General features: G+C 43.0%; 1 protein-coding gene across 1 annotated transcript in view; it reads left to right on the top strand.

Moving 5' to 3' along the window:
• The window catches only part of LOC311054843 (centrosomal protein of 112 kDa-like), a gene marked incomplete at its 3' end in the record, with an annotated part of 42,650 nt that overhangs the window by 22,807 nt on the left and 7,343 nt on the right, over positions 1-12,500 (top strand). Inside the window, exons 5-6 of the mRNA XM_084070843.1 lie at positions 841-925; positions 5,860-5,946. Of these exons, the coding sequence (XP_083926969.1) occupies positions 841-925; positions 5,860-5,946 (172 nt within the window). The remainder of the gene's footprint in view (positions 1-840; positions 926-5,859; positions 5,947-12,500) is intronic.

Genomic DNA, 12,500 nt, shown 5'->3' with positions numbered 1-12,500 from the left:
AAGAAATATGGGTGACAATGGCCAACACTCGATTGAAAATCGGCGATCAAAAATCGGCCAAAGTGACCGTCTTCAAGATGTATTGAGGACATTAAGGACTTAAAGACCCTTTTCGGCCCACTTAGGGCCGGGCCTTAATATTCAGGCTCGTTGAGAACTCTAGTGAGTACACAAGGTGTACGGTATGGTACGGTACAATATTGGTACAGCCTGTAACCCTGCATGCGGCCCCAGGCCACGCTGTATGGAAACACACGATGTACAGTATGTATAATATGAGAGACCAGATGGAATGCAGAGCAGATACCATGATGGAACTATACTGCCAGAGTGTCCATCTGTGGAAGTGGAGAATGTGAGCTGCTTACGCAAGCAGACAGACAGACAGACAGACAGACTTCTAATCATATGTCACTTTCACTCTGTTTCTCTGTCTCTCTTTCTCTCTTTCTCTCTCTCTTTCTCTCTCTCTCTCTCTCTCGCTCTCTCTAGCTCTCTCTAGCTCTCTCTCTCTGTGTCTCTCTATGTCTCTCTGTGTCTCATTATGTGTGTCTCTCTCTGTCTGTCAATTAAAAATAATTGATAGTCGATAATGTAATATACTGTAATCTGCTATTATCACCATTTTTACACAACACCGTTGTGCGACAAAGTAGAAAATAGGGCTTACATGGTAAATTGATTCACCGAAATATAGAACAAATGAAAAACTATCGAAATACATCCACTTCTCGATTATTTGATTAATCGCAAAAGTAAACTATAGAATAATTGCTACGGAAATAATTGATAATCTCTCTCTCTCTCTCTCTCTCTCTCTCTCTCTCTCCATGTGTACAGGAGGAGGCTGTACGAGCAGAGGTCAGCTCAGCCGGTGACCTCTAGTCCGCTCAAACGCTCTTCATCCAGAGACAGCCCCAGAACGGTGAGTTTTGCTGCTCACCCGTACCAGCTGTCTGAAAACAGCAGATCTACAAGCTCACAGCATGCTGATCTGCTTTTTTCAGTGTGTGACACGGCACACACTAACGAGTACAAATCAGGCGTAACACAAAGTAGTAGTTTTAGAATTTTAAGTCTACCAAAACTCCAGAGTCTATAACTTTCAGTTTGAAATCAACGTTCCAAATGTTTTTTTCAACCTCACCAACTTGTCAGAAAAGTGGAAAATGGCTCACTCGTTAACTAAACTTAGGTGAGCTGAAGAAAATCTAAACCCGCCAGAGAACGCTGATCTATGATCGAAAACTCTCAGTGAAATTAGATTTTTAAACAGTTTTCAGAGGGATGGCCTCAACCTCACCGACCTGAAAATGCCGGTCTCTGCATGATCGTATGCTGAAAACACAATCGTACATATTTGTTGATTAAATCAATTAACACATTCATTGCCAGGTATTCATTAACTAACTAATCAGCCACTGGCTGCGGTTTTACCTTATTTTGAGTCTTTTTGACGATCCACAGACGTTTATTTTCAACCCGGATGTACACAAACAATGTCTCTGTGGAAAGACGAGTTTCCACAGGAAAAAAACTAAACATTGTAAACACGATCGTCCGTTCTGTAGTTATCCGCAGTTGAATGTAGCTCGTTTTCACCAAAAACACAATCTGGGTAAAGAAATCCGAGATAAATGTATTTTTGGGCGGTGCAACCGCCCCTATATGTGAGGTTTGGACATCGACATTCGCTGCACTGTGATTGGCCACCATTGTACCCCCCCCACCCATTGTACCCCCCAACCCTGCGCTGTGATTGGCCACCATTGTACCCCCCTAACCCTGCACCGTGATTGGCCACCATTGTACACTGGTTGACCCTATTCAGGACTGTGATTGGCTAGTGAAACACATGACACATGTGCACAGCCCTATAAATAGGACTATGCACTTAAATAAAACACATTTATGTTTTTTTTTAAGTGAATCACACATTGTGGGTGGAAAGGGTATTAAAAAAAACACATTATTTTTTTAAGTGAGCTTCCATCACCGTGATGACCACAGACATAAGATTCCAGGAAGAGAAGGGCAATATGTAGAGAAATATGACATTGTCACCACATATTTCACATATGAAAGAAGGCCAACACATATGCAAGACATTTGCTTGGCCCAATTTGCCAAAATGTACTCTCCTGCTTGGACACACGCAGCAAGAACATGGCATCCTGAAGGAATTCCTCCATCACATGCCAATTTTAAAGACAAGCTACATTTCTTCATTACTTCGCATGAAGGAATATCTCATAAACCCCTTCCACCATTTTTGAAACTTACACACCTACATCCAGGTGAAGCACCATTCATGAAAAAGAGGACCAAATGGATGAAATTAATAATTATAAATAGCGCCACACACTTCAGAAATATTACTTTTCTTTAACTCTACTTCCATCACTGTGATGACCACTGTGACCACACCGCCCACTTCACACTGGGTGTGATTTTTATAAATCTGATAACATTGTAGTGGACGGGGTGTAAATGTTTTAGATGACGTCATTTCCGGGTCTATCCTTCTCTCCAAGTCAAGGCATCATTCATTCTATCATATAGTTCTAGGGACCCCTCAAAAATATTTATGAAACTGTTAGTTGGATTTGGCCGTTTCACACAGAAAAATGTATGCCAGAAACCCTTTTTGCCGGTGCAACAGTTACCAGTGCTGAATCTGATGAGCTCAGTCCCTTGAAGACTGGGTGTAAAAACCTCACTCCAAACCCGTCCCGTCTTTACAAAGCAACGTTGATAAGCCAAACACGCCTTGTTCCCATCAAAGCGCCGCCAATCTGTCATCTTTTGTGTGTGTGTGCGTGCGTGCGTGCGTGCGTGTGTGCGTGCGTGCGTGCGCGTGCGTGCGTGCGTGTGTGTGTGTGTGTGTGTGTGTGTGTGTGTGTGTGTGTGTGTGTGTGTGTGTGTGTGTGTGTGTGTGTGTGTGTGTGTGTGTGTGTGTGTGTGTGTGTGTGTGTGTGTGCGTGCGTGCGTGCGTGCGTGCGTGCGTGCGTGCGTGTGTGTCCACTAGCCCTGTGCGTACAATACATTATGCATTCCCTTGTCATAACCTCCCGATATATCTATAATAGTCACAACCCCTTTTAAGCCATTCCACCCGGGAACGCATTTGTGTCATTTGAGTGCCGCACTACGAGCTTGTAGATCTGCTAAAAAATCTTGAAAATGTGTGCAAATGTTTGAATATATATATATAAATTTGTAACTCAAATCTTTGCTTCTGGGGGTCCCTGGAACAAAATATTTTGAAATGGGCGGGTTTTGGGTGGTCATTGACATGAAAAAAGTTCGAACTACTGATATTATCGCAACATAAGTTTAGAAAAAAACAAACATTTGTAGAATCCCCAGAAGCAAAGATTTGAGTTCAAAATGTGCAAACATTTTCAAGATTTTTCCAAAAAATTGCAGATCTACAAGCTCGTAGCTTGAATCAGTGCTGATTTTATAAATGTTTATTTTGGTTTCCTTATTTTCAACCTGCAGTCACAATGTTTGAGAAATGTGTAAGTATACTTTAAAAACACAGTATGCGTTGCCGTATTGAAAGGGTTAAGGCACATTATCGCCTGTTATCAGTAACCGACACAATGGAGCTGGAATTCCTGGTGCGTTGCAGAGTCAGCCACGTGTCGCCTGGTCTTTGAAAAACCCGCCGGCCCGACCAGCCCACATACTCTGCATTCCTAGATATCCACAAGAATCACTTAACACTGTTTGTACTGCAGGGCGCGGCATTGGAACCGTAATACCTTTTTAATCAGCGGGTTATTGACCTTCCCCGAAAAGCGGGGTTGCCTTCCATCCATTCATTGATATACTCTCTCCCCGTGTCCAACGCACTTCCACCCAAAAGCTACACACCAAAGGTCCACACACACACACACACACACACACACACACTCACACACACACACACACACACACACACACACACACACACACACACACACACACACACACACACACACACACACACACACACTGCACCTGATCCTAATCGCCTTCAACAACATCATCTCTCTCTCTCCAACTCCAGCGTTGCCAGATTTGTGCGAAAGAAACACGTAGTCCGGGTCTATGAAAAAGAAGAAACTATAATAGGCCACATGAGCACTTTAAACCTGTATATATTGGTTGTTTGAAAATAGGCCCTCTACAAGGCCACAACGTGTCGCAACGTGAGCTTGTAGATCTGCTGTTTCCCCCCCCCCCCCCCCCAAAAAAATGTCTTTAAAATATTTGGAATGTTATGTTTGGCACTTTGAGATTTTCAGATGTGGCCAAATGCGTATTCATTTGGGGCTCCGTGACATGAAAAAATGTTTGAGAACCACTGGTTTAAAACAACATTCAGGAAGCAGAGCCCCCCCCCCACAAAAAATGCAGGTTTTACCAGCATCTTTACGAAAGCAGAACAAGCCCCAGTGTGGCTTATTATGATAAGCAGGACATGGCAACGCCGTCGCCTTTCCCCTCACGTTTATTAGATACTTCCCCTATCCCTGTCAGGACCTGGGTAAACCGACCTCTGTATCAACAGCACCCTGGAAACATTCAAATAATGATATAACAAACAGGTCCGGAGGCCCCGCTGGAACAAAAGGCTGAGGAAAACAAAGATGACAGAGGGCGGCGTGGCGCTGCACATGACCCCGTAGAGGAATGTACTGTGAGACGGGAGGGGGTGGGGGGGGGGTTATGGGACGGGACGGAAATGATGTGGAACCGCCAAACATCTGGAGCAGTGTACAGTATTAAAAGGGGGGGAGAGAGATGGTGATAACCAGGGAGTAGAATGCATGCATGCAAGTAGTGTGTGTTTGTTTGTGGGTGCATGCTTGTGTTTGTGTGCTATGAGGGCAGTGGTTCTTTCTCAAACTTTCTCAGTTTAATTTTTTTTTACTCGACGAGGTGCGTCTTTCCCTCGGACGTATGGTAAGAAGTTGTAGCCAAATTTTAACTCTCCTCTTATCAAAAAACCCTGAAAATTAACCTAAATGAAAGCCATAATAACCCAATATAGTTGGTTTCACTATTTTGTTTAGCCTGTTTGATTGATGTACTTTATTTAGTAAGACATGAGAAAAACAGTACATGGACGTACACATTCACAATACAAGGTCTACTAAACTGGAAGACTCATTAAGCACTGAGCTTGTTTAAGATGAGATCCCCATGCACACAAATCATGATGACATATAAGAGACAGACAGATATACACACTACTATATAGAACGTCATACAATCAGCTTACAGGTTACTGGTATTAAAAGTAAAAAAAATGTGTTAGACCCTCCAGAAAAATGCGATTATGCGATCTCAGAATTTACCGCATAATCATCAAAATGGCGCATAATTATGCAGGGGTAATGTTTTTTCAAAAAGGCCGCATCGCATCGCATAATATGCCCTTCGCATCGCATATTTCTGCATATTTCGCAACATTTCACATATTTCACAAAATCAAGGATTTTAGCCTGCATAATCAAGAGTTTTTGCCCGCGTTTTTCTGGAGGGTCTAATATGTACAAGAGAAGAAAAGTTCGTGGGGGGGGGGGGGGGTAGATTAAGACTTTGACGGGGACATTTTCGAATTGCAGCCTCCTGAAGGTGTAGGTGTTACTATAGGATGTGTATGTGTGCATGTGGGTGTTTATTATTGTATAAACTACAAATGATTTTATAAAATTATATATTATATCAAATATATGAATATATTCAAATATTAAAAACATTAAAGCATCGACATTCAAATGGGATTATATAGAGGTGAACTGACAGCCCTATGACATCATGGCACGTGACATTGACCCTGTTTCTTCTCTGTCCTCCACACAGGTGGACGAGGACATCATGATAAAGTCAGAGACGTGTCCTCACCACGACGGGGACCTGGAAGCTCGCCTCAACAGCTGGAACCTTGGGGTGAGTGTACTGTACTGTGTATACCGTCCACCGGGCCATGCGTGGAGGACTCAGGTCGTACGTACAGTATATGCAGGGCTTATGGGCTGGCACCATTGTACATATCGGAGCTTCTACCTCCCAATAACTCTACAAGGGTCTTGAGCAGGGGTGCACATAACTGGTGCGCAGGTGCGCATGCGCACCACATCAGACGACGCGAGGCGCTTTTGCGTACCAACAGCTGGGACAGGAATTTCCAAGCTTTTATTTTTTAGCAAAACTAAAAAATAAAAGCCTGGAGATCGAGGCTAGGAATTTACTTCCTGAAGCCACACTCACACAATCACGCTAAAGCATGCGTCGGCCCCATGTACAGCCATTAGGAGCAGGGGGAGAGGACGCATGCTGCACGTGATTGTGTGAGTGTCTCGCGTCGCCTCGCATCGCCTCGCTGCGTGCACGCAGCCAGCAGCGGCTGTTAGAGGCACTCGTCACCGATGATGAACGCACCGTAATGGTGCAAAATATGCCGTGAACGTCCCAATATGGCGGATAAAAGCAGCGCAGCACAGGGCACCAACCTTGGGGGCTTCACCAAACGGCGTGAGAAAAAAAAAACGACGAAAATCGTCGGAATTTGGAAGCAGAGCGTCCTTTTTTTCTCGCGCAGCACGTTTGAAATGTCACTTGTACTCCTTTGCTTTTGAAAATTCAGATTGAGAAGCTGCTGTTTTCTCCAGGCATTGTGTCTAATGTTGTCCTGTTTATTAAGGTTTCGAGAGCCTGTAAGGCTTCGAAGCCTTATTGCATTCCTTGGCTTTCATTATTATTATTATTCTTCCGCCGTTTTTGCCAGTTCTGGCCTAACCGCCTGGTCACTTCTTATGAAATTCGGCAATATGGTAGAGGGCTATGCCAAACGGCGAAAACCCGAAACTCACAACCATTGGCCAAAGGGTGGCGCTGTAGCACTCAATTGAACATGCCAACTTTGAACAGGTACAGCTCATGCCCTGTTTGACCTACAGCCATGAAACTTCGATACACACATGCGTCTCCTCATGCCTAACAACTTTCGCTGTTTGACTTTTGACCTCTGACCTTTAGATCTCCCACCATTTCGAATTCTATGAAAAGCAGTAAAAAGCAGTAAAAAAATCACTTCTCCTGGGATTTATGAGCAATCTGTACGAAACTGTATACACATGAACTTTGGACCAATGCCGACAAACGTAACTTAGCGGATTTTCCATAAGTGAAAACGTTAAGCTTTTATAAGCCAATGAAAATTGCAGCTTTTTTTAAATTATTCATCTGCCCCTAACACATACATGCAGACTCACATTTGTTTGACACTTTGCAATATTGTAGAGGGTCCTTCCAAGTATCACTGAAACCAATCTTACTCCAATTGGTCAAAGGGGGGCGCTATAGCAATTTTTTGAAAATGCAAACTTTAAAGAGGCAAAAGTCATGCCTCGTTTGGCCGACAGCCGTTAAACCTGCTTACACATGTGCCTTGACTCATGAGGAACACATGTATCACTTTGACCAGTAAGCTCTGCCCTTAGATTGTCTGCAATTTTGAGCAGTTTGAAAAACATTTAAATCCAGGATTTCTGAGCAATTTGCATGAAACTGTGTCAAATACATGTTTGAGGCCCTTTTTCACAGGTTCAGGTGTGTTGGTTCAATAGCTTGATCGCTTAATCATCTGCCTTGAAACCATAGGGTAGCCGGTTCGAATCCCACCTCAGGTAGACTTAATTATAATTGCATTGCACACAACATGACTATACCAATGAATACATGTGCAATTGTTAAAGATGACGAGAAATGCATACTTGAAAGTAGTTCTTTTCAATGTATGACGTACTTCATTCGCGCTTTTGTTTTGTTTTGTTGGATTCTCCCTTTTCACTGTCTAAGGCTGTGTATTGGATAGCTCCACCAGTAGAGTGTGAGTCTCATGTGCCGAAGGTCCCTGGTTCGAATCCCACTTATTACAGTTCACATTTAAATTGCATTGTACAAAACATGACCCTGTTAATTCAGACAAGTGCAATGTTTAGACAATAGCACGAAATGCTTTTGAGAGTAGTTTTTTTTTATGTATGACATACTTTCTTGTGAAAATAGCCGATCTACAATCTCACACCTTTTTAGATAGCAACGCGTTGTGAGCTTGTAGATCGACTATTTTCCACTAGTTTCCATTCCGAAATATATTGAGCAGTTTGAAAAACATTTAAACCAAGGATTTCTGAGCAATTTGCGTGAAAGTGTGTCATGTGTGTGAATTCCCTTTTCACTAGTACAGGTCTGTTGGCCCAATGGCTTAATCATCTGCCTTGAAACCACAGGGTTCCTGGTTCGAATCCCACGTCATGTAGAATTCATTATAATTGCATTGCACACAACATGACTGTATCAATGAATGCATGTGCAATTGTTAACCAGTAAACTCCGCCCTTAGATTGTCTGCAATTTTGAGCAGTTTGAAAAACATTTAAATCCAGTATTTCTGAGCAATTTGCGTGAAAGTGTGTCATGTGTGTGAACTCCCTTTTCATCAGTTCGGGTCTGTTGGCCCAATGGCTTAATCATCTGCCTTGATACCAGAGCGTCGCCGGTTCAAATCTCACCTCATGCAGACCTCAACTCAATTGCATTACACACAACATGACTGTATCAATGAATAAACATGCAATTGTTAAATGAAACGCTTATTGAGAGTACTTGTTTTCAATGTATGATGTACTTCATTAGGTTTCGAGAGCCATCAGGCTTCGAAAGCTATTACATCTCTACACTTTCACTATTATTATTATTCTTCCGCCGTTTTTGCCAGTTCTGGGCTAACCGCCTGGTCACTTCTTATGAAATTCGGCAATATGGTAGAGGGCTATGCCAAACGGCGAAAACCCGAAACTCACAACCATTGGCCAAAGGGTGGCGCTGTAGCACTCAATTGAAAATGCCAACTTTGAACAGGTACAGCTCATGCCCTGTTCGACCTACAGCCATGAAACTTCGATACACACATGCGTCTCCTCATGCCTAACAACTTTCACTGTTTGACTTTTGACCTCTGACCTTTAGATCTCCCACCATTTCGAATTCTATGAAAAGCAGTAAAAAGCAGTAAAAAGCCTACTCCTCCTGGGATTTATGAGCAATCTGTACGAAACTGTATACACATGAACTTTGGACCAATGCCGACAGACGTAACCAAGCGGATTTTCCATAAGTGAAAACGTTAAGCTTTTATAAGCCAATGAAAATTGCAGCTTTTTTTTAATTATTCATCTGCCCCTAACACATACGTGCAGACTCACATTTGTTTGACACTTTGCAATATTGTAGAGGGTCCTTCCAAGTATCACTGAAACCAATCTTACTCCAATTGGTCAAAGGGGGGCGCTATAGCAATTTTTTGAAAATGCAAACTTTAAACAGGCAAAAGTCATGCCTCGTTTGGCCGACAGCCGTTAAACCTGCTTACACATGTGCCTTGACTCATGAGGAACACATGTATCACTTTGACCAGTAAGCTCTGCCCTTAGATTGTCTGCAATTTTGAGCAGTTTGAAAAACATTTAAATCCAGGATTTCTGAGCAATTTGCATGAAACTGTGTCAAATACATGTTTCAGGCCCTTTTTCACAGGTTCAGGTGTGTTGGTTCAATAGCTTGATCGCTTAATCATCTGCCTTGAAACCATAGGGTAGCCGGTTCGAATCCCACCTCAGGTAGACTTAATTATAATTGCATTGCACACAACATGACTATATCAATGAATACATGTGCAATTGTTAAAGATGACGAGAAATGAATACTTGAAAGTAGTTATTTTCAATGTATGACGTACTTCATTCGCTGCGCTTTTGTTTTGTTTTGTTGGATTCTCCCTTTTCACTGTCTAAGGCTGTGTATTGGATAGCTCCACCAGTAGAGTGTGAGTCTCATGTGCCAAAGGTCCCTGGTTCGAATCCCACTTATTACAGTTCACATTTAAATTGCATTGTACAAAACATGACCCTGTTAATTCAGACATGTGCAATGTTTAGACAATAACACGAAATGCTTTTGAGAGTAGTTGTTTTTTATGTATGACATACTTTCTTGTGAAAATAGCCGATCTACAATCTCACACCTTTTTAGATAGCAACGCGTTGTGAGCTTGTAGATCGACTATTTTCCACTAGTTTCCATTCCGAAATATATTGAGCAGTTTGCCACAACTGCCACATGCACAGTACTTCTTCTACTTTTACTTTACTACTCTACTCTACTCCAATTACAGCAGATGACAGCTTTAGTTACTTGTTACTTTGCAGATGTAATTATTAATACAACACCTACAGTAACCACATACAGCCGATCTACAATGTGACGCGTTATGAGCTTGTATGTATATAATAAGCAACCCATGCTGTATGATAACTTACCACATATGAAATCCAATTCTGTCTATCCAATGGCTCAGTCTGTACTGTGGCCATAGCTGAGTGGTTAGTGAGCCCACCTAGGGAGCCAGAGGCCCTGGTTGCCCCAGGTACGAATCCAGGCCAGGCCAGCAAATGTGTCGATGAAATGAAATGTGTCCCTGAGCAAGACTCTTAACCCCTAATTGCTCACAGGCCCTCATTGGAAACAAGACCGCAAGGACTTTCATGAAAGGACCTGGAATTATCCTTATCCTTTACACTGTCTACCCACAAGTCTATAGGTCCCTGGTTCAAACCCCAATTTAATCGGTCCAAATATAATTTACTGAACAAAAATCATGACTTTGTTAATTAATGCATGTTCACTTCTTCTCTCTCGCTCTCTCTCTTACTGCCTCTCTTTCTCACTGCCTCTCTCTCTCTCTCTCTCTCTCTCTCTCTCTCTCTCTCTCTCTCTCTCTCTCTCTCCCACTCTGTCACTGTCTGTCTGTCTGCCAGTCTGCCACTCTGTCACTGTCTGTCTGTCTGCCACTCTGTCACTGTCTGTCTGTCTGTCTGTCTGTCTGCCAGTCTGCCACTCTGTCACTCTGTCACAGTCTGTCTGTCTGCCAGTCTGCCACTCTGTCACTGTCTGTCTGTCTGCCAGTCTGCCACTCTGTCACTGTCTGTCTGTCTGCCAGTCTGCCACTCTGTCACAGTCTGTCTGTCTGTCTGTCTGCCAGTCTGCCACTGTCTGTCTGTCTGCCAGTCTGCCAGTCTGCCACAGTCTGTCTGTCTGCCAGTCTGCCAGTCTGCCACTCTGTCACTGTCTGTCTGTCTGCCAGTCTGCCACTCTGCCACTCTGTCACAGTCTGTCTGTTTGTCTGTCTGCCACTCTGTCACAGTCTGCCAGTCTGCCAGTCTGTCACAGTCTGCCAGTCTGCCACTCTGTCACTGTCTGTCTGTCTGTCTGTCTGTCTGTCTGCCAGTCTGCCAGTCTGCCACAGTCTGTCTGTCTGCCAGTCTGCCAGTCTGCCACAGTCTGTCACAGTCTGCCAGTCTGCCAGTCTGCCACTCTGTCACAGTCTGCCAGTCTGCCAGTGTGCCACTCTGTCAAAGTCTGCCAGTCTGCCAGTCTGCCACTCTGTCACAGTCTGCCAGTCTGCCATTATTCTCGAAACCGCTCATTGCTGCTTGCAGCTATATTTGTGTGTTGTTTTGCTCTTGTTTATTTTAGTATTTTGTTGCTGAATGTACAGCACTTTGGTTCAACACTGTTGTTTTAAGTGGTCACATTCAAACGTTTGACGTTTAGGTGAAGTCCGTCCCCCAAAAAGTCGCCCGTTTGCCGTCTTGGCATGTGAGAATGTGTTGGAGGAATGTTTTTTTTGGGAAGGAGGGGGTGTTGTCCTAAGAAGAGTTTACCTGTGTTATCTCCCCTTGTCTGGAGGAGTATAGTGCCTCGGGAGGGGGGCCAGAGCGTCTGATAAGCTCTCTGCCCTCACATAACGTCTTCTATTCCCTTATTTATCCCATCATATCTCCTCACCTGCACACACCGCTCCTCTTCTCTCCTTTCCTTTACCTTCTCTCTCTCTCTCTCTCTGTCTGTCTCTCTCTCTCTCTCCCCTGCATTCTTGCAGTGGTGGAAAAAGTACTCAAATGTTTTACCCAAGTAAAAGTATCAATACTGCAATGTAGAGAGTACTCTGTTACAAGTACAAGCCTGGAATTCAAAATATACTTGAGTAAAAGTACAAAAGTATTGGTATCAAAATGTACTTAAAGTACCAAAAGTAAAAGTACTAAAATGCTTGAAAATAGCAGATCTACAAGCTCACAACGCGTCGCGATGCGACGCGTTGTGAGCTTGTAGATCTGCTATTTTCAAATAGCCTAGGTATAAAATAGGACTAAAGTGGTTAATGTATGTTTTGTAATATAATAATTTATATCTGAAAAGTAACTAGTAACTAAAGTTTTCAAATAATTGTAGTGGAGTAAAAGTACAATATTTGACTGTAGTGTAGTGGTAATGTAGTGGAGTAGATGTAAAAGTATAGACAATTGGAAATATTCCAGTAAAGTAAAAGTATCTCAAAATTGTACTTAAGTACATGAGTAAATGTACTTAGTTACTTT

Source organism: Gymnoscopelus microlampas, assembly GCF_963454915.1.
Source record: "Gymnoscopelus microlampas genome assembly, chromosome: 11".
Lineage (NCBI taxonomy): Eukaryota > Metazoa > Chordata > Actinopteri > Myctophiformes > Myctophidae > Gymnoscopelus > Gymnoscopelus microlampas.
The sequence above is the reverse complement of the archived record's forward strand: the minus strand, read 5'-3'. Positions and strand labels throughout refer to the sequence as shown.